This window comes from Pavona decussata, unplaced genomic scaffold (assembly GCF_977016875.1).
Source record: "Pavona decussata unplaced genomic scaffold, jaPavDecu1.1 SCAFFOLD_242, whole genome shotgun sequence".
In the NCBI taxonomy this organism is placed as follows: domain Eukaryota; kingdom Metazoa; phylum Cnidaria; class Anthozoa; order Scleractinia; family Agariciidae; genus Pavona; species Pavona decussata.
Window position 1 is genome coordinate 44,347 of NW_028145647.1, and position 27,415 is coordinate 71,761.

Consider the following 27,415-nt stretch of genomic DNA (forward strand, 5'->3'; position numbering starts at 1 on the left):
AAATCATTTTGGTAGAACCTCTGAACGATTGGTGGGTTTTTGTTTACTATGTAAATTTATGCGGTGTTGCCGTGTTTAAATCCCAACGCGTGACCTTTCGTCGTGACATCTTGGAATCTGAACGCGATGGCGTCTTCAGCAAATGGTAACAAAGTGGGCGACGAAGCGAAAGGCAAGTTCCGTTTAAGTTTAGGCGCTTTGTAGTTGAATATCTTTACTCTGTGTCCTCCAAGAGAGGAAGTATGCCTGCAACGTTTTGAGAATGGCGATAAAATCGTTTACTGTGAACATAATTTATATGAAGGCTGTCTAGTCGATCAATACACAGTCTGAGTCTTGCGGGCGGTACATGGTAGTTCGCTTTCTACTCTTTCTCGAGTGAAAATTTTGTATTTCTCGTTAAATAAGTAGTGAATAAGTGAAATGATTATTCGTCTCTTTTAACTTTTAAACCAGAACATTTAACACTTGAACAATGATATTATTTATCAATTTCTCTCTTGTTGGCTGATAGTGAAATGATATTATCTGCATATTAAACTTAATACAGTATCTTGTTATGCGGGAAATTTCTGAAATTTTAAAAAGAAGAGCAATCAAGAAAAGTCGCTTGAAAGAACTGACAGGCCGGGAGAAAATACATACTGACTCAAATTAAACTTGTATCGGAAAATGTTTTCATAAATTGTTGTACGAAACCTGAGATTGGAGCGACGCGAGAACCAATCGGTTGGGGTGCTAAGTCGAAGCCATAAATTTGGAAAAAAACATTGAAATCCGGCCAACTGTTACAGGATGACATAATTGACTTAACAACCCGAAGCTAATGGTTGAATCTTTGGTTTCGAGACGGAACACAGTTTTACTCCACTAATGCTCAGAGCAGAAGTAAAGCAGTTTGATTAAAATTCACACTTTGAATTCTGTATGCAAAGTGCAACATTTTTTCTGGAGGTTTACGTTTCTCAGTATCAACACACATTAAATGGGTCAAAGCTGCTTAGTTACTTTCAATAGGAATGAATCAGTATGGGAAAAAATCAGCTGAAAAGTAGCACAAATTTTCAGTCGCACTGAACATTCACGAGCGAAATGAACAACGACTAGTCAATTTACCGAAGAATGTAAATTTGGTAAACACTTGAAGCGTGTCAAGCAGGAAAAACTTGAGTGGTCGTATGACAATTAAACTATGTGTAATTGTTTTGTCTGCATTGCTGGCTGCTGTAATAATACATTGTAATACTCTGTTCTTTTGTAGGTGAAAATTTGGAGCTTCTCAAAGGTAAGTCCAAAGGTTTGGAGAAGGGGATGGGAAGGTGGGGCGTGAGTGAGCGGTCGCTGTTTTGTGTTCGAATATCACGGCTTTCCTTCAGTTTTCCGTAGAAAAGACAAACGTCGATTCTGAACTGAACTGTAGCAGATCACAACAGATAAACAAGTTGCCGTTTTATATATTGTAACATGTTATTCTGTACATCTGCAGTTTTTTCCCAAAATGTTTAGATGTCAGACAGCTTTGGACCGTTATTGAATTCGGTTTTCTCTCTTACACGCACAGATGCAAACAATTTTGACTGTCATAACTTGGCATGTATGAATTTTCTTTAATATCACGATGAATAGGCTAAACCTACCCGGGCTGTCAGAGATTTTCATTTTGTTTTTCTGTTTCCTCAGAGATGCGAAGCGGGGTGTTACTAAACAGAGTAACGCAGAAACGAGTAACGAGTAACGGAGTAACGCGAAAACGAAAAAAAATTCCACAGGTTAAAAAAAAAAAAAAAAAAAAAATAATAATAATAATAAAGAGAAAACGAAAATGGGAAGTAAAATTCGACGTGAAAAACAAAAAATAAATAATAAATGAATTAACCATAAATTGCCAACGTAGATCGCGTGGAAAGGAATCTGAGATATCTTCACAAAGATATCGCGTGGCCAATTCCTCCTGGGGTCCTTCCTCGATCACAGCTGGTGTTATGAAAAGTAAGCCCCTGAGAGGATTTCTTCCTCTTGTATCGCATAGATTTGTTTAACAGCGGACAGCTACGCCAGCAAATATAACTGAAAACGAGGGAGCCTTGGTTACGGAAGAAGTAAGCTCATAAACATTGTTTGTTTGTTTGTTTGTCGCCGTTCTTTCCTTCGCTGCTTCATTTATGCGTTTTTCCTGCCACTATCGTCGTCATTTTGGTTGTTTTTTTTTTCTTTCTTTATTTGTCGTCCGATTACAAAATAATTACAATATCTAAAATAAGTACACATGCATTTGTCAGTCAAAAGGCGGCAGTTCTTGGTTTGTAACCGCATGTCTATCGCATGCTTCGGGGCTACGAAAGAATGTGAATAAATTAAAAGTGGTTCGCGCTACAATACATTAAAATAATCTTCACATTTAATTTACTTTTCTAAAATTTTTCTTTTCTAATCTATTTTTTGTTTTTTCCGTCGAATTTTGTTTCCCGTTACCCGTTTTTTCTTTCATCATCATCATTATTATTATTATTATTTATTATTATTATTATTATTATTATTATTATTATTATTATTATTATTTTTTAACCTGTGGAATTTTTTTGCCGTTTTTCGTTTTCTCGTTACTTCGTTACTCTGTTAAGTAACACCCTGTGAAGTTTTTGATGTTAAAGTATTTTCTGTCCGGCCCAGGGTGTTACAGTATTTAGTTTCGTCACTGAATTTTTCATTCTTATGTATTATCAGGAGCATCCCTGATCATGATTATGACTCCTGGTATTATGTTATCATTCTTGTTTTTGCATTTTTTTTTTAATTTTTTATATTTGTTAGCATTTTTGGTGGGGGTTGTACGGGCCGATGTCTAGGTCTCTTTTGTAAACTATCAATAGGCAACATGGCTCTTGTGTGGCGGTACCATGGGCGGTACCCTGCTATGGCCTCGCAAGTAGTAAGTCTGTCACGCTATCGGTTCTGTCACGTAAGATCTTGCTCCCAGGCCTTCGCCTACTTGCCGCACCTGGCACAAAGCCTGCAACAGACATGTGTTTTCATGTCATTGTCATGTGTTCAGGATATTTTTGAACACTTCAACAACCGGATTAGAAGAACAATTCATCGAAGCACGTAAAAGAAAGGAGCTAACAAGCCTTTGGTTTTCTCAAGAGATTTTGGTCTTGATGATTTTTGAATAATTTAAGTTAACTTATTTGCATTTTGATTTATCTGTCGACTGCATGCAACATGGAGATGGTAGAGCAAGAAGACGGTAAGCGGTTTATTTTTTTGCTGTTAGAATTGCCGCAAAGATTAAGAAATATGAAATCTGTCTAAGAAGTTTAGCTGTAGAATAGCCGAGTACATGGAAAAAAGTTTCGCAGTTATTTTCCGCGGTCCGAATCTATTTGCATTGCCATCAAATACATTCTCCATGTTGTGCCGACTGCTGATTACCCAGTGAGGCTGGATGTTTGCTGTTCCAGTCTATTTGAGCGTTGGAAAGCTGGATAAATGTGGAAGTCGGTGCCTTTCGTCAAACTAGTTATATCAGATTATCAGAGAACAGGTTAAACCTTGACAGTTATAAATACAAGCAAAAATACAGTTGCGAATCGTCTCCGCTAACTATCAACCGTTCGCCCTTCAAAAAGTAAATATTGTTTACAGTTCGTTGTATATCGCACGCTAGATTTCGTGCCGGGTTGTTGTTTTTTTATTTTTTCGAACCAAAAAGGCCCCTACGCAGAAATCATTTTGTCGGTGTTATATTTCGTGTGTGTTTCCTATGACCTGACTTGTAATGAATTATCCTGCGAGCAGAGGTTACTACACCCGACATACGCTGGAGAAAACACAGGCTCTCAGGGGTAAGTGATGAATTCTTGATGGTGAGGATTTTGACCGCAAACACATGATTGTAATGTTTGTTGCGCTCTACCTCTTTTTGAAGTTTGTTCTCGCGAAGAACAGCTCAGAGCTAACATTTTGTATACTTTAAAGATGACAGCTTGGCTGTCGATATCGGCTTTGTAAAGAAGACCTCCGCGCTCGTCGCTACAGAAAAAAAAACCACGGTATTATAAAAGCTAGCTACATATTTACGTATTGGGCAATTAAAAGGATATTAACTTTTCTTCAGGGTTACCGGTATTTGGTGTCCACAAATCACCTAGTTTAAAATGGCACGATGTAATTTGATAGAATATTAACAAGATGCACTGAAAATATTGTTGTAATATTATTGTTCAAGTTTCATGTATTTAAGTGAACGGACTTAACATGTCACGTTTCTTTTCCATCACGTCAGTCACTTAAAAAAAAAAAAAACATGAGAGTGCGGGGAAGATATTTTTAGATGTCAGTGCAATGAGAGCACATGATTTCCAGGAGTTTATTAATTTTTGTACATTTTCAAAGAACTGGGGCATTAATTAAGTCAGTGTTATAAACAAAACATTTCTTTGATCAATGCACTAGCCTAATTTATCAATAAATTCATTGAAACATCTTTTTTCTTTGCTTCTTTTATACTTCCCCAACACGAAGTTTATCTTCTAGGTTTATTTCATTCACATCTCATGTAGTTTTTGTTAATCATTATGGCAGAATAACCCTATAAAAAATAGGTGATTCATCAGATGTTGTAATTAAGTTATACATCAAACACGAGGAAGAGTTTCATCCGATTTCCAAACTCCGAGAAGTGGGTTGAAAAATGAGATTCAGCCAAGTTTTATTTTTTACCAACTTGAGGTATTTGGAGACCGGATGAAACACTCTTTCAAGTCTGATATAGCTTCTCAAACCATTAATTATTTTTGGAGAAATTCAAGGAAAAGTTCACCAAATTTTATGACAATTAACATCATATTTCCAAACCTCCTTCATGGTAGTAATTTCCTTTGTTTTCTCTTCATGAATTTATTAAGGAATTTGCCTTGAGTTCCTTGATCAATGCTGCAGCTGTAGTCTGGATTGGACATGGCATTTGCATGTCACCTTCCTGTCCAATTTGCAGTCCTTGTTTAGTTGGGTTCATACAATATTTTTTTTAGAGGTCAGGTGTGACCCTTAAATAAGCTTTACATCTTAACGGATGATCCGACCAATCTCTGTTCATCTCAGATAAGAGATAATAGAAATAGTTGTTGGAGACAGGTGGAGAACTCAGCTGTTAGACTTAAAATAGTTCAGAATGAAAGTGGTGTAATTATACTGTCATGCAAATTGTGAGATCGTTCAGGCCAACTTTTGATTGTTTGCCCTATCTAGACTGTGAGGGGGTTGGGGGATTTGTCTGGGAACAATAAAAGTGACTTAGATTAGTGTTCACTGAATTTGATGTTATCACGATAACCAAATTTTGACAATCTGTTTTTCCAAAGTAGGAATATTCCTGCTTTTAATGAACAAAAATTACTGACAGTAATTTTCATGTTTCGATAACTTTTTCAATCAGTTTTATTGGTTTTTCAGAAGTTTTCGGGGAAATCCAAAACCCCAAAACGGCGGATCCATGAAGGCTGCTATTTGAAAATTATGCTATAATTTCCACTTCCGCTTCCCATTGTGAACCTCATAGGATAGATTTTTGGACGTACTATCATTCCTCCAAGTGTCATCGTTGTAGGTGTATGTGATACTTGCAGGGTTAATCATAAGTTTATGGCAGGGGATGGGTGAGGTGGCTTCGTGGCCACAGTAAAAAAAGCCTGGTCTGGATAGGGTTTCTTTAGACCTCTTTGGCACTGCAGTTAGTTTTTATATTTACACATATAATTTTGATGGTTGATTAGTTTTACATTTTTAAATTTTATTTCTAAATTACATGGTTCTCTTGAAGAGCATGTATATGAAAGGCATACCTTGTATAAAAAAAAGCTTTGTTGATAATTATTGGTTATAGAAATAGTGATTTCTTGAGCTGAGTAAGCTACACATCCATTTCAACAACAGCAACACAAGCCACAACAGCTGCAGTAACAACAACATTTATCAATATTTTCAAAGGTTAACATACAAGGTAGCCTCCAGTTACGGCAGGGGAAGAACCCACATAAATGTTTGAATACTTTCATTTTGTTAATTGATGTGAGCCTTAGAGAGGATAAAAGTTTTGTTTTCAGTTGATAAATTTAATGAGTCAGCTTTTGTTTCCTTTCATTTTTCTCAGGGAAGAAAAGGAAGCGTGATCCTGAGTTTAAAGGACCCATTGCTAACAGGTACACAACTTTGTATACCCACAATACATGTAACAGTTTTATTTATAAGGAGAATAATAATAATAATATTGCTTTCCTTGGTTAATTCATTAAAAGGACTGGAGCACAATTCTGGCCAGCTAGTTGAACTGTTTCAAAAATTGGGGAAGATCATTTTGATAAAGGGAGCAGGGATTAGCGCAGTGGTGAGAGCATCAATGTGGCCCGGGTTTGATTCCCAGAGTTAACGCCATATCTGGGTTGAGTTTGTTGTTGGTTCTCGTTCCTGCTCCAAGGGTTTCTCTCTGGGTACTCCAGTTTTCCTCCCTCCACAAAAACCAACATAATTTTCCAAATTCCAATAGCACCTGGAAACAGTGGATGAATAGCCACTCTGTGGATGTGCCACTGAAATTCTCATTTATCATTTATTTATTTATTTATTTATTTATTTTCTACAAGATTCATTTAGGTGAAAGGTTTGGGCAAGAGGGGCATAATTGCATTTTTTGCCGTCAAATTGAAATTAATGCAAATAATCTCTATTTTAGCACAGAGACTGGTTGTCATGTACAAAAGTTAGCTGTGCATTTTAGTGTTGAGCAAAATATTAGCTAGACAAGAAAAAACTTAATATTTCTTTTCTACAAAATGCAAGCAACCTCTACAAAAGGGGTGCCGATGTTCAACTGATTTCTTTTGTGTGTGAGACTGAACCAAGCCAGGCAAGGCAAAGCAAAGCAAATGTTAGTTGTGAACAAAAGAAAGCAGTCATTGACAAGCAAATTACAGTACATGGTTTAAAATAGTTCAGCTAGATATTGGCTGAAGAATTAAATTTGGCTGAGCAGAACGTTTATGCAATGAAGTATGGGGCATATGACCAACACTCCCCCCCCCCCCCCCCCCAACCAAAAAAAAAAAAAAAATTGTTGCTGACAATAACCATAGCTGGTTGGTCACCATATCTGTTAATACTAGTTGTTTGATTTGTTACTGCAGGTCATGCACAGATATTCCCTGCTGTATTTTGTTCGTAGCCTATATTGTTGGTATGATAGTTGTTGGTGTAATAGGTAAGTCACATTAGATGTCATGTGAATATTATTATTTTGTTAGTTTATTTTTTTTAGTTTCATGCTCTGATCAAAATTTACAAAATGAATAAACTTTTATGATTAACTGTGTTTTTTTTATTAATGCACCTGTGCGTGCATGCATTTGGTGATAATTTACAAAAAAATGAATTTTTAGTCTACAAGTAACGTATGAATGTACAAAACTAAGGATGTAGTAATCAGTGTGACTGTTCTTGTCAGCAAGTAACTCTACTTTTATTTTTTCAATTATTAAGCTTTCAAGGAAGGAGATCCTGATAGACTCCTGTTACCAACTGATTCTAAAGGTAATTAAATATTATTAATAAAAGCAAGGAAGTGCAGGTATGAGTAATAATTTGTAAATTGAACTGTCAGACTTCAACGTTTTCATGTTGTGGTTGAGATTGATATACAAATTATTACTAATAAAATAACTACAGCTACAGACTGATTATTATTAACCATATCACAGTGGGTTCAGTCAGAGCTTATATTTATTATATAATTTCCAATAGTCTGTTGATCTTGAGTCATGTACAGTGTAGGCTACAGTGTATATAGTATAATAATAATAATGATATATATTATTATTATTATATATATATATTACTATTAATAATAATATATTAATTACTATATACTATATACTACATGTATATTGGATTAATAGTAGTCAGGTGTGATGCAGGCTCAAGTTAACACTGATTGTAATTTTATTTGTAACGTGTACCAATAATATTAACAGCCTAATTTGTAGGTTCAATTGCTCGGGTAAATTTACTTGTCACAATTTGTTAACCCTTTTCTTTCTCTTTTGCTGTAGTGACTGTGGTGAACATCAGCGTGATTAAAAAATCTGTAGCAGTTCCACAGATTTTAATAAATCGTGCAGATTTTCATCTGGTCACTCACTTTCCTTTTTCAAATTAGGCCAATGGGCCTGACTATTTCTAAATTGGTGTATGTATTTAGCTTTTCCAAATCTTTTCCAAATATGTACATGTATACTAGTTTAAACATTCTTTTAAAGTTTTTTCATTAAATATTAAATTTTATTGAACAAAACTAAATGAATTCTGTTATCATTACATTGCAGGAAACACTTGTGGGAAGGGTGATTATCAGTACGTAAACAAGTCAATTTATATAATTGTAAAATGTAATCACAAACAACTACATGGTTGTGGTATTTATAAGTATTCGATTCTAATGTGCTTGACTGTTTATCACAGTTTCTTTGGACTCTTGCACTTTCATTGCAAATAAAAATTTGTTTGACACTGGACTGACGTTACTCTTTTAAACTGTATTTTTCAGGGATAAGAAATACCTTCTCTTCTTTGACATCAGTACTTGTATCACTAAGGGCGGAGACTTTACTCAGTTTGTCAGCATTCCTTCATGTCCAACACCACAGGTAATGCCATCCAGAATAAGGTTCCAAAAAGACTCTTTTCTTTCCCACCCTAGTCCCAAGATGCTGTCAATTTATCACAATGCAATAAATCAGAACAAAAGCAAATTAAGTGAATTACTTTTAATTGGTCACACTCAACTTCAGGAAATCTGCTGTTCAGTAATTCTAACTTGTTATCCTATCTGTGATTTTAATAAACTCTAACGTGTAAATATCCATTTTTTTTTTAGGTTTGTGTCTCCAAATGTCCCACTAAAAATGAGGTGGGATTTAATCGAGAACCAAGTGACATGGTGTGTAAAGAGGGTACAGAGACTGTAACTGAGGTTTGTAGAATATTTTATTTTCAATTAAATGCGTATTACATTTTATATCTGAGAGTGTGTAAAACAAGCAAAACTGAAACAAATAATTTAATTAAGTTTAACAATATTATTATTGTGAAGAATTAATCATGACAATCTCTTTATGATAGAGGCATATGTGAAATAAACTAATTGAAACTAAAATGAACTGAAAACAAGACTAGCTGCAAGCCCCCTAGTGTGTCCTGACCTAGCTTTGGTAATCCACGCATGTACATTTGATAAAATTATATATTTTTATGAACAAAATGGTTTCAAAATAAGGATTGAAACCCCACAGTATACATTACATGTATGAAGTAATTATACGCCACTTCCCTGAACTGTTAACTATTAAAATAATGGAAGGAGCCTTAATTGGCTGACTAGTGAAGGTAGTGGAGTGATATTGTGGAACAGCCATCCCTCATAAGCATCATCCTTGGCAAGTTTCAAACAATAGTTCACTTCCATTATTTTGTTTTCAGGTTTTTAGCAAGTTGTAACAAATAATTATTATAATTAATAAATATTTTACTTTAAATATGACTGTCTAAAAAGTATTTTTTGCATGCATATACTATATACATGTATATACTCAAATAAGTTTGAATGATTATTTTTGTAGAATACCAAGGTAAAAATGGTACGTCATGGAAAGTGTGCTCCATATTATTTGGTCTCAGAGCCAGGTTTGTGTGAAATTGATCAATAAATGGCATTTGATATGTATGTCTGCTTTAAAATAGGTAAGCATAAAGATGGCTGAATTACCCCAGGATTTGTTTTGGGACATTGAGAATAAATCTCAATTTTGAGATGTTTTCTCAATGTCCCTAAACAAACCTTTTGGTCAAAAACAGTTTTATTTGATGGAGTGATTAAATAAAATGGAATAAAGTCATGAAATTTAGAGTTCTGGGAAATCCACATCATGTACTATCTGATCTTTAGGCATGTATGATAACCTGTGAAGCAAGCGTTTCTGTGGAGGTTCCTACACTGAAAGGCCACTTTCTATATTTTGCGTGCGCACAAAATGGTGCAAGTGCAAAAAAGGGAGGGGAGGAGAGAGGGGGGAAATGTTTGCAGGCAAACCCCAGGGTTTCCTTCTCCTCCCCTCCCCTCCTCTCCTCCATTTTTTCGCTCTCAATTTCCATGTGGTCAAACAGCCAAAAACACACAGTTGCTATTCAGTGTGGTATAGGAAGGAGAACTGAAGGACCTACACTGTAAAAGATAATCCTTTGAGCAAGGGTAATATTGTAGCAAACCAAGTACTGTAAGTTATTACCAGTGTGACTTGTTGGCAAATTATTGTTCTCACCATTTCTCTGACCCTTTGTGCCCGGATGTTCGAAAGCCGATTAATGCTACATGTAATCCCCAGTTAAGAGTTATCCAATGTTTTCATCTCGCTTGTTACAAAATGTTTTTAAAGGCTTATAATATCACTTAAAGCTATGTTGAAGAAAAGTCTGAGTCAGAAATACGAGACAAAAATCTTTTGGAAGAAACTTTATTGATGTCATTAAGCTTGAATCAAAGTCCACATTAATCTGGGATTAACTTACATGCAAGTGGGCTTTGAACAACTCCCCCCTAGCTGCTCCCCAATTGAACCAAAGCTGCCTGAGGAGAAGAGATAAATTTAACTGAGAATGGCTTGGATTGTTCACATACAAGAAAGTTCTAAATAATGTTTGAATCCACATGACGATGGTGCATTTATCTGTTTTCAGTGCTGTATCGATGCATACCAACTTTAGTGGGTGATTTGCTGAGTGAAAATGGCACCGTCTTACAAGATGCAGCTGGAAATAATATGACGAAAGCAATTATTGAAGGAGGATTGAAGTAATTAAACCTGTTCTTTTCAATTTTATACCTAAAATAGTTGTCGGCTGTGAATTTTTAACCCATGCCAGCTAGTTAATATTTTGGTCTAAATATGTGCAAAGTCAGTCTGTGGCACAGGCATACTCGGAAAAAGAAAACTATTCATTCACCAGGTTAAAAACATAGCATCTCATTTCATTTACTTATACCACTCATTGACATTCATTCAAATCCTAGCATTATTCATTTATAAGATTAAGTATAATTCATATTTTCTATTCTTTCTGACAAACTATTTTTTCTCCTATAGGGGGCTGCAGTTCCTTTTGAATGCCCAAAATTTTGGAATGACAGTAAGTTACATTTTATATTCAATTGTAATTTTCTTGTATGCACCAGTTTTCCGCAAATTAATCCTGGGTATTATTTTAGTATAGACCTCATTCGACTGATAATGACAGATGTGAAGTGCTTAGTCATGTATCCGGGGGGGGGGCACTCCTCGGAATTCTTGGTGGGGGTGTGCTGCCCGGGTCTTCAAATCCCGACCCTATTTCAGACCTTGACATGCCATTTTCCACACCCGTTTTCAGACCTGACCTCTAAAATTCATACCCGTTTTCAGACCTGATAATTATGCATCAGTGCCGAACGGAAGTTGACGCAAGGAGTAAAAGTAAAATGGAATGACATAGTTTATCTATTTCTTTTTCTCGCTATCAGTTAGTCGTTCCAGTTACGTACTGAGAAGAAAAATATGTTTGTAAGCTTTCGTAAATGTTCCCCGCCCCAAAAACCCGACCCGATTTCAGACCGTAATTGTCAAAATCTATACCCGTTTTCAGACCAAAACGGCTCAAAAACCATATCCTTTGGGGCGGCACATACCTATCTACCTTATATAGGGGAGTACCCCCCCCCCCCCCCCCGGGACATGTATGAAGTTAGTAAAATATGTACTTATTATGTAAAGTATGTATGAGTTGACTGTAATTTATTTTTCTAATGGAAAGAGTTCCTCAAAGAAGGTTTTACCATCAGTAGTAAAATTTATCTTTTAAGCTAATCAAACCACAACTATTGTAAACGGCTTGGTGTTTATCCATTCAGAAATAATTCTAGCATTCTTGCCTTCCTCTTTTGCACTGTACATGTAAATACAGTCTACACATAGTTATTTGTTCAGGTCTGTATGTTGAGCAACTTCATAAATGAAACTAAAAGTTTTAATGTAAAAGTACCGTAAGTGCTGGTAAGTGCTAAACAGACAGAACGATATGACTCAATGGTCAAACTTTTTATTTCAATGGACAGAGATTTCAACTCAATGGTCAGATTTATTGCCTCAACGGGAAAAGAATACTGCGACATGAATGCACATCTGCCTCAATGGGCCAAGAAAAATGTTAATCTATTAGAACTCTGTCAGGTGTCTTTCCAAATGCGATTTTAAGCGATGTCATTTCAGGCGTGGATATCCTGGATAAAACCAAACATCTGCAGCCACATGCTTCTGATCTTACATCCAAAAAAGTTTGGATTTTTTCTGCTGTTGTAAAGTGTAATGTGTTGCCTCACTAACACTCACCAACAATGATTATTGTGACATAATTACAAATATGACATCATATCTGATAATGATTTTAAATTAATAACTGCCTTTCACTTACTGTATTATAAACATGCATACAATAAAATAAAAAGTGTTTTATTTCTTTAATTCTCAGATTTTTGAGGATATGAGAGCTGTGTGGCACTGGCTTTTAATGTAAGTTATAAAAGCCCCATGCCAATGCAGCAAATTTTCTTTGACAAACTTTCTGTGGCAAATGATCGATTTGCAGTGTGCATGAATTAACAAGTTCTCTATCACTAGTCTCCTTTCCCAAGCACTGGTGATTTAATTTGGACATTTGTAATATTAGAAAGAGGTGTAAGAGCCAGCAAATGGAGTCCTTTCAGGCCTGTCAAAACAATTCTACAGCATAAGAACTTTGGCAAATTTTCTCTTGTACACTAGCAAAGAAACTTTGTTACAGAAATTTTGTCAAAGAAAATTTGCTGTGTATCGATACATGCAAGGGGGCTTTAAAACTATTTTTTTTCTTCTCATTTTACCTCAAATGGCATTTTCTTCTGCACAAAATGACCCAATATGATTTTCATATAACTTTGTAGCTACAAGTATAATTTATAATTATTACATGTATAGTGTGCTTGGTTTTCACCCAATATTAAATAATGTTAAATTGCTTTGAGGTTTACATTTATTTTAATATATTTTATCATGTTGCGTTTTTTTTCTGTCTTTAGTGGAATGGTACTCATCATGGTGCTAGCTTTTGTCTACATTCTGATCACAAGGTAATTTTTGAACTTTTTTGATATTAGTGTTTTTTTGAAGGTGAAGTCTTCTCTGATCCTATGGAGCCCTTGGCTAGGTGGGACCAAATTCTCCTACCACTCTTCGATATTTGAAAGAATTTAACTGTTGCATCTTTAAACAAATACCTTCCCATAACAGTGATCACCTCTCTATTAATTTGGCCTACTTTGTGTTTTTGTACCCTGATATATGAGGCATATATTGTCATCTTCAAGGACTAACTGAATGGACATGAAAGAGATATATAGTGAATGTCATCTGTGGAATTAAAACTCCTTTAATTTGTGTTGCAGATGGATAACATTCCTGCTTGTCTGGCTCACCATCTTTCTTGTCTTTGCTCTAATTATTTATGGTAAATATTTTATCTTTACATGCATCATGATCTTTTTAGTGTTGTCCTGCCAGTGTATGCTCTGCTATGGAGCTGATGGTCATGACTTTAAAGGGTATGGTTCCAGCAGTGTGCTGTATTGATGCCCCACTAATGAACAAACTATCCTAAATTGTAAGTTCTACCATTTTTGAACAACAATGGAAGCAGTTCTGGTATTACAATTTCATTTTTGTAGCTTCAGTGCTCTTGACATTTTGAATGGAGAACTTGCAGCACAATGGGTTTTTACTACATATTTGGTGATGATAAATGGTGATTACTATACTGTCCACTTTATTATTCAGCAAATTGTAACACTACGGAAATGTGGTCATAGTGCACTGGATATTTGCCATCCGTAGTCAACAGATATCCTGCGTTATGCATAATTTTGTGGGTCAGGGAGAGAAATGGCAGCATAAAGATAGTCTCCAGCTTTTCTGCAATAAAACTGCGCTTTTTTAACAATGTGTTGAATAGTAAAACGATTATCCTGCTCAATCTTGTGAAATATCTCCTGCTTTTTGCCCACTCTGCCTACAGCCTCGTCTGTTAAGTATCAGCTTATATTCTGCACTATTTCATAGGATAATTGTTAAATATACTGTTATGTTGTCTGTCTTTAGGCATGTACTATTGCTATAGCAAGTACAAGTTCCTAGAAGACTCTGGCACTAGCCAAGAGTTTGAACTAAAATTCACTTTTGATCTGGACTCTTACACAAAATCCAAGGAAACCTGGCTTGGTTTGGGTAAGTGACAGGTCTTTTGAAAAAAATTAGGTACATTAGCAAGTGCATATAGTAAATTAATAAATTATAATTTTAGTTATCCATTGAAAGGTGCAAATTTAATGTTTATGCTCCCTCTACAAAACAAAGCCTGTACATGTGTTCTTGTAAGTGAAAGTGAAGGCTTCACTTGACCAGAATTAAACTTAGAAATTTCTTTTAATGCTCAAAAGATTTATTTTTGCCACAGTCAAGTGCTCATGGTTTTATACTTTAGTTGCTAGCAAATTAGCTCTCTTGGAGCACTAAAGTTCACTTCAGTTCATGAGTTACATGTAGATATCAATGAAACTTCATGTGTTTTCAATTGACAACTCATTCCATTTCTGATAGCAATAGCAATATTTAAACCAAGAGACTCTCACCAAAGTAATTTTCAGGGTGCTTTCCATTAGCGAGAACTGGCTGGCGAGAACAGTCAGTTTGTTAATGGAGTGCGCGATTTTTAAGGTTGGGATCTACAAATTCTTCAAAATTGCATCATCGGAGAAACGTAAGTGCCATTTTGAAGAAATTGGAGGAACTGGTGTATAACCAAGCTGATACAATGTTATGTCATGTTTTCAACTGATTTAGAATTGCATGGTTTTTAGTGGTTCATGCATTGAACTTGTTCATGCTTAGATCCAACCAATAATACAACTCATATGTACTTTTATCTTCTGATTCTGTGACAGTGATTGGTGTTTGATTTGTTCACAGGTATTTTTTTGACCATTCTATTGGTCATTCTTTTTCTGATTGTCTTGGTCTTGCGTAAAAGAATTCAGATTGCCATACAAATGATCAAGGAAGCCAGCAAGTATGTATAAACGTTCACATGCAACCAGCTATATTATATGTTCATGCCCCAATGATGGAATTGAAATTGGGACTGGAGCAATTAGTGGAGATAAAAAAAACCCCCAAAAAAACAAAAAAAACCAGACTTACAAGAGTGAAATTGCAATTGACTCAGGATCAGAATGTTTTGTTTTCCTCCTGATTTTCACTTCTGCTAAATAACTGTAGACATACATAATTCAAATTATCCAGTGAAGGTACTTGGAAGGGATTTTGTTCGTACATGTATATGAAAAACTCGATCAACTACTGTACTCTATCAATTGTGCTGTACCATGGAACATTGCATCCAGTTAACATACTGACAGTTTCAAGCTATTTTATGGCAAGGTCAGAAGGACGATTATATCAAAGAATTAGCCTTCAATACAACCTCGATTCAAACATAGTTACTATGATTCAAACGCAAAGAAATAGCTTAACGGATTTTAAGTTTTATTAATGTGTTAAGATTATGTATGTATTTGTTATATTTAATTTTAATGCATGTTTTAAAACTTCAGTTAGGTACCCGACCTCATAAGCAATTCTGTTGCTTTAACTGCGGTCGTGTTTAAATAAAGGTTGTTGTTGTTTGGAAGCACAAGGAGAAGAACAAACAAATCTCACATGTAGCCCCTGTTAGACTGTGTAATTTACGCCCATTTTTTCCACCCCACATGTTGTTCTGTCCACTTGTTTTAATTTCAGTCTCCTTATGGTGGAGAATTGAATGGCCTAAATTTACCCGGCAAATTAATCATTGTATTTTCTAGTAATTTAGTAACAGAACTGCTCTATTCCAACTTTCAATTAAAGCTATTGATGGTATGTTTTTGTTTATTTGAAGGGCCGTTGCTGCAATCAAGACATCTTTGTTTTTCCCAATCATTCCCTGGCTTTTGCAGCTTGCTCTGTTCGCCTGGTTTATTGGAATTGAGGTGTATCCTTTAGATATGAACTACATATAATGTTTATTTTTGACAATGCAAATGCAAAGACATTTTTCCATTGTTAAAAAGCGAAAAGACATCTGGTAGTAAGAGAATCATGAGAGAGATTTAAGGGAGAGATTTATTTGCCACAACAATTACGATGATAATGGAGATAATAACAAAATTCAACTTATAAATAAATAGCAAATAGGCCAAACGTAAATGGGGGGGGGGGGGGGGTGGGGGTGGCAGGAGAAAAGAACGGAACTTTCATCCCAATTGCAACCTAACTCCCTCACGGTAAGTTAATCTAAAATTACAAGCAATAGAAGGGTATTTGGAAAAGTATGTTTTACTAGACAATTAAAAACAATTATTTTAATTATCGAAACGGGGGACTGTAAGTTTCTTACAAAGACAGATAAAATTGGAGAAGACTAGTTTTAAACGTAGTTAACGAATTGTTGGATGTAGTAAGTTATCTTACCTTAACTGCTGTGTAGCTATCTTGTAACCAATGGTACTCCAGAGTACAAAGTGATTGATGTTCCCGCTAACGGTGACCCATACAACCTAACCAACCAGTCAGACTGTGACCCACAGGTAAACAGGGAATCTGTCACTTACTTGGCAATAGAATTTCCGAGTAACAACCCTGAAAGTTACTTTCGGGGGCTACAATTTTGGGTACCAGGTTGTGTTTGTTGTATCCTACTGTATATTAGGTGCGCTCAATGCAGTTGCTAAACTTAAAATAACAGCTTCACATATTTGGTTTTGTCAGACTGTTGTTCTGTTTTGCTTGTAGAAATTTGAAACAACGTATTCGAATACCTCTGCAAGCTGTGTTCTGGCGGGGCTGAAAGAGAATGTGTAAGTCATTGTCAGTTTTTGGCAATATCGAAGGTGCCCTTTATATATTTAAGTAGTCCTTAGAGCGGTTTCAATTTTGTAATTACTCTGGAAAATATTGAAAGTTTTGTCTTAATGTATAAGGATGTAGTTCTGTAAGCGTGAGAATTGACGTCTTTTAAGTCCTTAAATACTTTTAAAACTAGTGTTTAAACCCTTTTATTTAAACGTTTTTTTCTAAATTTAAGTACGGTCCCTACTAATAAAGAAGTATTTTTTTGCATGATTTATGACTATGCGGGGAAAGCAGATCTCAGTAAGGGCTATTGAAATTCAGTAAGAAAATTAGGGCTAACCACGCATTTTTCAGAGATAATTAAGCAACAATAACAATAATAATGATGATGATGATGATGATGATGATGATAATGATGATAATAATAATAACAATAAAAACAATAATACAGCAGAATGCAAAGTAATGTATGGCGTTTATTCCAAATTGAAGCTTTATTACCCCTGAAAAATGCATGGTTACCCCCAATTTTCCTTTTTGATACCAAGAGCACTTGCTAAGTTCTGCTTTCTCCGCCTAGTTTTAAACCGCACAAAAATATCCCTGCATTAGGAGGCACCATCCATAGGAAACCCGAGTATCTCGAGATGCGCAGAACGTATGCGCAGTAACAAAAGAAGGCACCGTCCTTAATACATTGAAATTCCCCACTCCAGAAACTGCGAGAAGACTGGTAGGAAGAATTGATTGTGGGATCGTTTGGGTAGACAGATGGACATGGCGCCGACGAAGAAGTGCATTTTTCGGCATTTTCTCGGGGTAGCGTAGCTCTGGTTAAATAGTTTAAGCCTAAAAGAGTATTAATTTCCTGTACAACTGACTGCCCAGAAATGTACTTACCCATCGGCTCAATTTCCATCCGCCTACCTAAAGCCAGCGACACACCTGGCGATTTTATACGCCGATCGCGGCGAATTTTATTGGCAGCGAAAATCGCAAGCGAGTTTTGCCACCGATTGATGCGGACACACTTGGCGATTTTTTTCGCAGATCGCGGCGATTTGGCAGTTTTGAGAAGTCATATGATAAAATCGCCCAACCTGATGGGTTGGCTTTACTGGCGATTCGCAGCAATGACCGTATAAAAATCGCCGGAACGTGCACACTTGACGAATGCCGGCGAATTTAATCGCCGATATCTGACATGCCAGATATCGGGGATTTTATACGCCAATCGCTGCACCGGGCACACTTGGCGATTTTCGCCGAATAAAATCGCCAAGTGTGTCGCTGGCTTAAGCGATCCCATAATCCCTCACTCGTACCATTCCCCCCGTAGTTTCTGAACTGGGAAATTTGATCAGATTAGTTGTTTTAAATTAATTGTGTTATTGTATCCTTATATAGTTGAAGTTTTAGTTAAACCTGTATACCCAATGTTGGCTTTAAAAAATTTCAATCCCACTGGCTGATCTGCTGATACTTTCCATTCCCAGGCACCTGTTTCGCATGCAAATTTACCACATCTTTGGCTGGCTGTGGATTATGAACTTCATCATTGCTCTCGGTCAGTGTGTGCTGGCCGGTGCATTTGCGTCATGGTACTTTGCCTTCCACAAACCCGACGTAAGTAAATGATCTGTATTATTTACAATGAAATGTCACCCTTTTAAGCTTAAAGTAATTATGGATCAACGTATATCGTACGAAAAAAAGGAAAACTGTTTTTGAACGTTTTTGTTCCCAATTAGTGCTTTGCGCTAAATACATTGACACTTAAACAAAATGATATATTTTATATTTTTGTTTTGTTTTTGGTAACAGAAATCATCACTTATGCCCCTCGAAACTATCTTGTACTCTAATCACACTGAAACGATTATAAAATATTTTGTAACTAATCTTAATAGTCACAAAACACAACATTAGGAGCGGACATTTCGATTATTGATACCTGATTTTGAAACCTTAAATACCCTACTAGTCCCTAGAGACGCCTTACAAGCACGCCTAAAATACTTCTACAGTAAACATGTAACATAGCGTACATTCTCTTGTGAAATTAGCAAAACGTTACAAAGGCAAACGCTCTCGCGCATGTTTCGCCTACTCTATCTCAGATAGAAATAAGACGTTACTCGTACTCTAGTATGAGCGAACATCCTGTATTCTTTCGGAAGATCATCTTGATGATATCACTTTTTTAACAGGATGTTCCAAGTTTGCCTATCATGTCCTCATTCTGGCGCACTTTAAGGTAAGCCTTAAGTTGTTTAATAGTTTTGAAGCCTCTCTCAAGGTGATCTACTCGTCTCTCGAGACCCAGTTTGTCTCTTGTGATAGCCTTTTTTGGGGGGGTTGTCGCTCTTTGTTGTCTGATTTTTAATTTGAATGTTGTTTTTACTCACCTGTATGCAGATGCGCTATATTAATATGGTGCTTTTAGGAATTTGACACTAAGGTTTGCTTTGTGTAAATTAGCAGGGGCGCATTTTTTTTAGGACATACCCGAACGCGATGGGTACACTGAAAAATTGTCTTTTTTCCAAGCACGTTTAAATATCGAAATGGTCAAAGTGGCAGTAAAAGTATTGACTTCTTTCAACATTTCAGTTGCATTGAAAGAAGAATTTGTGTGAAATTTGTAGGTACATGGAGGTTTTTTCGTAATAGGCAGAATATGTCCCATTGTAAAGCTTCCCCTTGTTTAAAATAAACAAACAAACATTGTTTTTCAGATACCACACTGGTTCTTTGGCCTTTGGAGCAGCCATCATTGCCATTGTCCAATTCATCAGAGCTGTTTTGGAGTACATTGACCATAAACTTAAAGGTGCTAACTCATTTTATGAACCTGTAGGACAGTCATGTATAAAATACTCTGATTGCCAAGCCCAGGGTTTTGCAGTAGGCTTCGCAAAATAACGTTAGTTAATGCGCTATGATTGCTAAAAGTCTTCATTAAAATTAAAACTCCCCATCAAAACAGTAACACTTGTATATGCTCCACATTGAGTCAATAAACTCGGGAAACGTGGAAAATATTTTAAGTAATGTTTAAAACACGAGCAGCAGTGTTTTATCAGGATTTAGACCCGATAGAACACGTGCTGCGAGTTTTTTGAACGGCTTCAAAAACATTCCGGGAAAAGCGTGTGTCAAGAGAGTTTATAACAATGATGCTTTTGTGAACGTTGGAAATTAGCATACCAGAAAAACATTAAACACTGCATACTAATAAGGAGGAGGGTTTATCGGGTTTTAAAACCACTGCACGTAATGTTTTAGCGACCATTTGATTGGTCAATGGGATTATGAATTATTAATGAGTTTTTGAAGTTGAGTCAATAAACTCGGGAAACGTGGAAAATATTTTAAATGTGAATTCTTGGTAGTTTTTTCTTAATTATTTAAAAATAAAATCATCTTTTTGCAGAACGATTTCCAAAAGATTCATCTCACTATTTTGGAAGGTTGATCAGTTCACGTCAGTAGTTGGAAGGATTTTTGTCGTTGAATAGTTTCTCTTTATTAGGACATCAAATTTCACGCAGTGGGAAACAAAACCAAACAAAAAATAGAGAAAAACGTAGTTTGCATTCGTAATAGTTTCCAGTAATAACTTAAGGTCATCCTTTGCAATTTTGCCACTTTCTTTTGAATTGAACCAAGTCATAGCTTTCTTTACAACTGGCGTAAAAACTGAAATTGTAACGGAGTTTAATAAATAATGTTTTGTAGGCGATTAAAATTCCCTTTCACTTTATCTTTAGAGTATGGCCAGGATAACAAGGCTGTCAAGTTCATCTTGTGGTAAGTATAAATAAAATAATAAAATAAAATAAATTCAATAGCACTTAATAGCAATTCAATAGCAATTTAATGTCAATAGCACGGGGAGTGCTTTCCACGATCTCCCGAGCCAGAGGCTCATGATAAAGCGCTTGAACAGTAATCCAGATCGAATTGGAATTTGGAAATGTTGGTTTTTGAGGAGAGGGGAAAACCGGAGTACCCGGAGAAAAACCTGTCGGAGCAAGGACGAGAACCAACGACAAACTCAACCTTCATATGACGCCAAGTCCTGGAATCGAACCAGGGCCACATTGGTGGGAGGTAAGTGCTCTCACCACTGCGGCATCTCTCAGTGCTCCCTGTATTGCTTGTTCAACTCACTTCTGACTAGGGCTGATTTTATTGGAAATTGATTTACAAGTGTGATTTGTTTTTCAGCTGTTGCAAGTGTTGTTTCTGGTGTTTAGAGAAGTGCCTCAAATTCCTCAACAAGAATGCTTACATTGTGGTAAGAAGCCGATGTTTTGTCAATAACGAGAACAAGTTTCATGGAGCGCAAACTGTGCCTATTTATTTATTAGCATAGCTTGCTGAAGCGACTAAGGATAAAAATTCGGGAAACCAAATCCAGAGGAGAGTTGAACTTAACCTGGTTTTCCAGAAGTTATCCTCAATTCTCATTGGACGGTCACTCCCACGAAGGAATGTGATTCATACGGGCTATGCCTCATGCTTCATTTAAAGTGTGTTCCTTCAAATTTCAGATTGCCATTCACGGGAAGAATTTCTGTGGTGCTGCAAAGGAGGCTTTTATGCTGCTGCTGGAAAATGTCCTGAGGTGAGAGTGCTGTCTTTGTTTACTCTTACCTTGGTAGTATTCTTCAGACGTTTTCCTGGGAATGTCATAAAACTAAAATTGAAACTATCACATCTAACGCGAATGACACGATGAACCAATCAGGACTTCAAAGAAAAAATATGCGGCCGGTGCCAAGCGCGGGAAAACGTGCAACCAGTTCCAAGCGCGGGAAAATGTGGAACTGGTACCAAGCGCGGGAAAACGCGTAACCGGTTCTATGTGCGGCAAATTGTGCAACTTGTACCGAGCGCGGGAAAAAAGTGCAACAAGCGCCGGCTGTAGGAAAAAGTGCAACCAACGGCAAATGTGGTTTAACGCCCGTAAGTGCCAGTTTTGTTTTTGAACCTGATTTGTTGTAAAAAGTTAAACCTTATAGTAACTTTCTTCTGTTAACAGGGTAGTAGCAGTCAACAGCGTGACGACATTCTTGTTATTCATGGGCAAACTTCTGGTTGTTGGAATTGTGGGTGAGTTAACTGATTGGTGATGGCACGGCATACCCATTCAGTCTGTGTGCAGTTGGAGAACGTTGCGTTAAGGATCCCCGCCATCATTAAAATAATTCTGTATATTCTCCGGTTTCTCGCGAGCACAAAGTTTGTTTTGGGAACGAAATGTTTCTGAAAACGCTCCAGAAACGTTTGTATATTCTTTTAGACAGTTTCGCTTCCTCAATAAATGTTACGGTTGTGCGAAACAGAAAGCATTTATGTTCGGCCTTATTGTGGTCCTTGCAGTGTGCTTATGTCCCATCCACACTGATGCGTTTTGAAACGTCTCCGTTTTCATCAGAAACTAAGGAAAATATTATCCACACGCGTTTTTGTATCGTTTTCACCTATTCACACTAAAACGCTCGAAAATGATGAAACGACTGGGACCTGGGATTGCGCATGTGTTAACATCACACAGATCGTCCGCCATTTTGGATAGATGCTCCGATTTGGACTGGAACCGATGGCATGCGACGCTTAACACAAGTCTCCGGTTTCACCTGTCCACGCTAGAAACGGAGCGTTTCCAAAAGTCTTCACTTTTGAAACCGTTTTCGAAAGCCTCCTTTCTCACGCATCAGCGTTTTCGATCATTTTAGTGTGGACAATAGGCGAAAACGTATCAAAAGTACTTTGTGAGATAAGCTTTAATTTTCGTCTATTTCAATGGTTTTTACTTCCAGCGGTGGCAAGTTTCTTCTGGTTTGATAAAATCAACACCGACGACCCAACCACTCTTCGATATGATGTCGTGCCAACAATCGTGAGTTCTTTTCAATGAGTAGAGTCCTTGAATCTTTCGTCTTAATGCAAAGTCGTTTATATTTTGTAAAATTTCTTCACGGGTAGGGTAGTTGAAAAATATAGAGTGTATCTATATTTTGAGTTTTGGTCCGTTTAAATCCGTGGTAGTTGTTTTTATGCTAGTCATCTTTTGTAATCCTTGTTCATTTACGCTTTGTTTTGACTGTTTCTCGTTTGCTAACTTAGGGTAGCCTGCGAACGCAGACGTATTTCCGGCTGTCGCTTCTCTCTGCCGAAAAATAACGGCGGAGAGAAGCGACAGCCGGGAATACGTCTACGTTCGCAGGCCAACTTAAGGTTACAAGGGACCTTCAGAGGTGTCTCGCGTCCAAGCGATGTAGTGCGTCCGGTTTAAACTGTAGATACCTGAACCCTTATATCAAATTAAAGATTATAGAGCTGGCTATCCAACTAAACCAAGAATTTTGAAATAAAATGAATTGCCGAATTTTTAGCGCTGTTTTCTCGAATAAATTTTTTTCACTTGGAGGAGCCACTTCAAAGAGCTAAAACTCAAAAGGAATTTGTTCGTTTGCCTTCAAATTTGGACAGTAGCTAGTTCAACATATAAACAACAAAAACGTGTCTGCGAATTTTTTCTTTCGAAATATTTTTTCTCCGAGAGTGATTTTTGTACGATTACTCCACATTTTTTTCATCCTATTTCGAAAATGCTCTATAACTTTTCACTGCGATTTAATATGGCAAAACGCAGACACGTTTTTTTAGCGCTTTGGGTCAGGAAACTGAGGAGCAAATTAAATTAGCAAAAAACAAAATTCACTTAGACTTGTAGCTTTAAAAAGGTGATTCGGACGCTCGCAATTAGAGGTCGTGAAAAATTCGACAATTCATTTTATTTCAAAATTCTTGGCATGGTTCGATAGTCAGCTCTATAAGCTTTAATTTGATATGCGGGTTTAGGTATCTACAGTTTAAACTGGACGCGCTACATCGCTTAAACGCGAGACACCTCTGAAGGTCCCGGGTCACCTTAAGGGCCGTTTACTCAAAGGAGTTTTGATGTGATTTTGCAGCGTCCATAAGTGCGATTTTAATCCGTCTCTGCAAACTTCCTTGCGGCTACTTTCTCTGCTGTTGAATAGGAGTGAGAGTAGAGCGCATATATACAATGTCAGAAAAGCTACATTCAGTTGATGGTCCTTCAAGGAACTTTGCATTTGGCGCATCTCCAACGCTTTTTTCATCTGCCGAACTTTTTCATATCGCCTTTAAAGCGCCGGTAGTCTTTTACACAAATGATTTTTTGAAATCACAGCGACATGAGTAGACTAACTATTTGGAATTATACCTTCTGGTATATCAAGCTGGTTTTATCAAGCGTTGTTGTAACGAGGGTATTTTTCTATCCCTTAGGCCATGGTGATATTTGCGTACGCAGTGTCAGTCCTGTTCTTTGATGTGTATGATATGGCCATAGACACCATATTCCTGTGCTTCTGTAAGTATCAGCTCATCCTTAGCTTCCCAGTTTTAATCCAAAATAACTCAGACTACTAAAATTCTTAAGAAACGGCCGGCTTGCGTGAAAATGTAGGAAACAAATAGAGGCATGGCGTCTTGGCGCAGACTTCAAACAAACACCTCGAGGAGCCGAATAAGTGGGCCGTGCCCCACCACCTTTACAGCCCTATTGACAAATGTCTCTGCACATATACGGGTAACTAAAATGCACAGCAGGGCCCGGCTGTTTGAAAGCCGATTATTGCCAATCCCCGATTAAAAGTTAAAGAGGTTTTCATTGGGCCATAGTTAATGAAAGGCAATGGGTATGAAGCCTGACAAACTTCTTTGTTATATGTTTATGTTAGCATTTTTGGCCTTGACAGTGCACATACGACAATAGATTTTGAAATGTGTTGGAGCAACTGACCAATAGAAACGTTCCTGTTGAGATATTCAACTGAGGATTGTGCACGGTCGCGGCCCTTCCAACATAAATTGTAGCACCATTCTTTTCATGGCAAGGTTTCATAACCAGTCCCTCAAAGAACTATGATCTCGCTCGTTAAAGTTTTAGGCTAAAGGTTAAGAAAAGTCGAAGTCAAAACTGAAAGGGAAAAATCCTCTGGGAAAAATGCTTACTGGTTAGTAGTTAAACTCGAATTAAACTTCACGTTAACGTGTCCCAAGTGACTAACTTCGGAAAGTTGTTGAATGCAGATTTGTTTTCTCTTGCTTTAATACTGTTCTGTTTGTACGCGGCTTGCTTGGAATCCTTTCTTATGACTCAATTACGCGCGAACACCAAGTTTTACATGTATTCCAATGCTAGTTGAGCCGAGCATACGCACTTGGAACAACAGAATTTATTGATATTTCAGTTTGTCTGCAGTTAAAAGTTAAATGGATACTTGACTTTCGCCGGGAATTTCATGCTTTGTGTAGTTTAATCCGCTTCTGATGTTTCTGTTTACTGTTAGGAGTCCGTTTGCTAGTTTCTATTTTTTGGTTTTTTGTTTTTGTTTTTGCTTGGAACAATGGTTGGTTGAGAAAACCTCCGTTATGTCTTTGTAAAAGTGTTTGCCTACGCAATGCACTCAGAGGTTCGCCATTATGAACCCGCCACACCGTGTACAGTTTGTCTGTGGTAGATTCTAACTTTGATACCTTGGTTTATAGTGGAGGACATTGAGATGAATGATGGTAGCGCTGAGAAGCCGTACTTTATGAGTGATTCGCTCAAGGAAATATTGCATGTTGAGAACCGCGCACAGCCTGATGGAACAGAAGAGGGCGGAAAGAAGTAGGCGAGTGGACTGGACACCAGACGGCTCTCCTTACTTCCACACTTAACGCTGATGCCAATTAATAACTTGCACTATTAGTTAGAATGGTTTTCAATTAGTGGTTAAATCTAAGCAAAAGCATTCACTGGATCAAGCAATTTTATCGTTATAGATTGTATTGTATTGTATTGTACTCTGGCCAATCAAAACAAACGCGAACAACGCAATGAACCAATCAGAACTCGAAGCACATTACTTGGTAACCGGCAGCGAACGCGGGTAATCGCCTGCGTTCTGCAGGTACGGTTGGTTTTAAGTAAAATTAAAGCAAAGTTTCGAAACGTGACAATTACTTTTGACACTCCACTTAAAACCGTTCATTTTGTGTTAAACACAACGACATGCAATCCAACCATCTGTGGCAAATTGTAGGGATTTTTGTGTTTTAAATAATGGAATATAGAGCGTGTTTCAGGTACATTCTAAAAATCTTTCACTTCATTGCCCATCGTTATAGCGTTAAAATTTACTTTCTTGTGACATCAAGTTACCTATTGCTTGCACAGTTTGTAACGAATCAGCACGTTTTGAATCCTTGAGTAGATAGTAAGCTTTGTTCGTGGGTTGGGGTGGGGTGGAGTGTTGGGCGGGGGGGGGGGGGGGGTAGGGTTAAAGGAAGAAAATAGTTTGGAAATAGACCCCAGGTGTGAAGCCGTTTATCCTCGCTTTTCTAATGTATTCGTAACTTTTCTAGTCTAGATGAAATCGGGACTTGATCAAATCCTTCGCTTCCCTTTTCCGGTCTACGAGACCCCGTCCGGCGCGAGCTGCGTGCTCCCGGGCCGTTGGCACTTTTGTTTTTTCTTTTTGCTTCTTGGGAAAAAATCCTGAACTCGACCTCTGGATGAAAGATGAAATGCTAACGTGTGTGTATTTAAATGAAAGCTCACCTTCGAGAGCAGACGCGTTTTTCGGCTCTTGTGTCACCCGTCGAAGATGCGGAAAGGCGCCAGCTCTCGTAGGCTTAATGAAGCTACTGAGCGGTAAATTCTTGTTTCTTTTTTTTTTTTTTGGCGCAGTTCAAGTTCTTTCTTATTTCTGATCCTGAAGTGAGGCCGTTATGTGCGGTTTTCGTTATTTTTCAAAAGGGAATTTGGTATTTCATTCCTCCTATCGATCTTAGCGCAGGGGATTGTTCGCGCTAAGGCATAGATTTGGCGCTTCCTGCCTATTCTCCTCGCGGCTTGGTCGCTTGTTTACGCCCAATACTGGGCTACCGCAAGAAGATTGTTGCCATCTGCGCAGGCTCAGATTGTGTCACAAATCACAAGTTTTTGATACTGGGGCTCTTAAACTTTAAAATTAACGAGTGAGAGTGTTAAGTTTAAGGTATCTAAATTTCGCAAACTTGTCATAATACGAATCTCAATTTTTTTAGTAGACTCTGCATTCTAATTCTATTGGACACGCTTTGTATGAAGTCTGAAAGCAGAATTTGGATTCATACTGGTAATCATTAATTTAATGGTCTGTAAAATAATTGCCATCTTTATAATGTCTGCGGCATGAATATACAATGATGTAAAATTGTTCTTAGTAAGTACAAAGCATACGCTGGCGAAGGAAGAATAAAATATTTTCGTTCTTCTTTTCCAA

General features: G+C 37.1%; 1 protein-coding gene across 2 annotated transcripts; it reads left to right on the top strand.

Annotated features, from left to right (window-relative positions):
* The first annotated feature begins 82 nt into the window (after nt 1-82).
* LOC146457476 (choline transporter-like protein 4) lies at nt 83-27,415 on the top strand. Of its 2 annotated transcripts, XM_085091874.1 has the most exons (29): nt 83-172; nt 1,262-1,285; nt 6,152-6,200; nt 7,182-7,255; nt 7,534-7,584; nt 8,376-8,403; nt 8,597-8,696; nt 8,927-9,022; nt 9,669-9,732; nt 10,783-10,897; nt 11,190-11,232; nt 12,607-12,647; nt 13,193-13,243; nt 13,559-13,620; nt 14,268-14,393; nt 15,135-15,234; nt 16,105-16,197; nt 16,693-16,792; nt 16,998-17,062; nt 18,554-18,683; nt 19,268-19,314; nt 19,796-19,890; nt 20,831-20,870; nt 21,291-21,360; nt 21,617-21,690; nt 22,108-22,178; nt 22,889-22,968; nt 24,387-24,471; nt 25,653-27,415. In XM_085091874.1, the coding sequence occupies exons 1-29, from the start codon at nt 127-129 to the stop codon at nt 25,778-25,780; spliced, it is 2,148 nt and encodes a 715-aa protein (XP_084948000.1). In that variant the 5' UTR covers nt 83-126; the 3' UTR covers nt 25,781-27,415. The 2 variants fall into 2 exon arrangements, with proteins under 2 accessions (XP_084948000.1, XP_084948001.1); XM_085091875.1 differs by lacking the exons at nt 83-172; nt 1,262-1,285 and adding an exon at nt 2,996-3,247.

Excerpts from the sequence above, each read along its gene's own strand:
- LOC146457476 (XM_085091874.1), top strand. The coding sequence starts at position 127 with ATGGCGTCTTCAGCAAATGGTAACAAAGTGGGCGACGAAGCGAAAG. Across the intron at positions 7,256-7,533 it reads GATAGTTGTTGGTGTAATAG|CTTTCAAGGAAGGAGATCCT; the intron begins GTAAGTCACATT and ends TCAATTATTAAG. Across the intron at positions 11,233-12,606 it reads CCCAAAATTTTGGAATGACA|ATTTTTGAGGATATGAGAGC; the intron begins GTAAGTTACATT and ends TTTAATTCTCAG.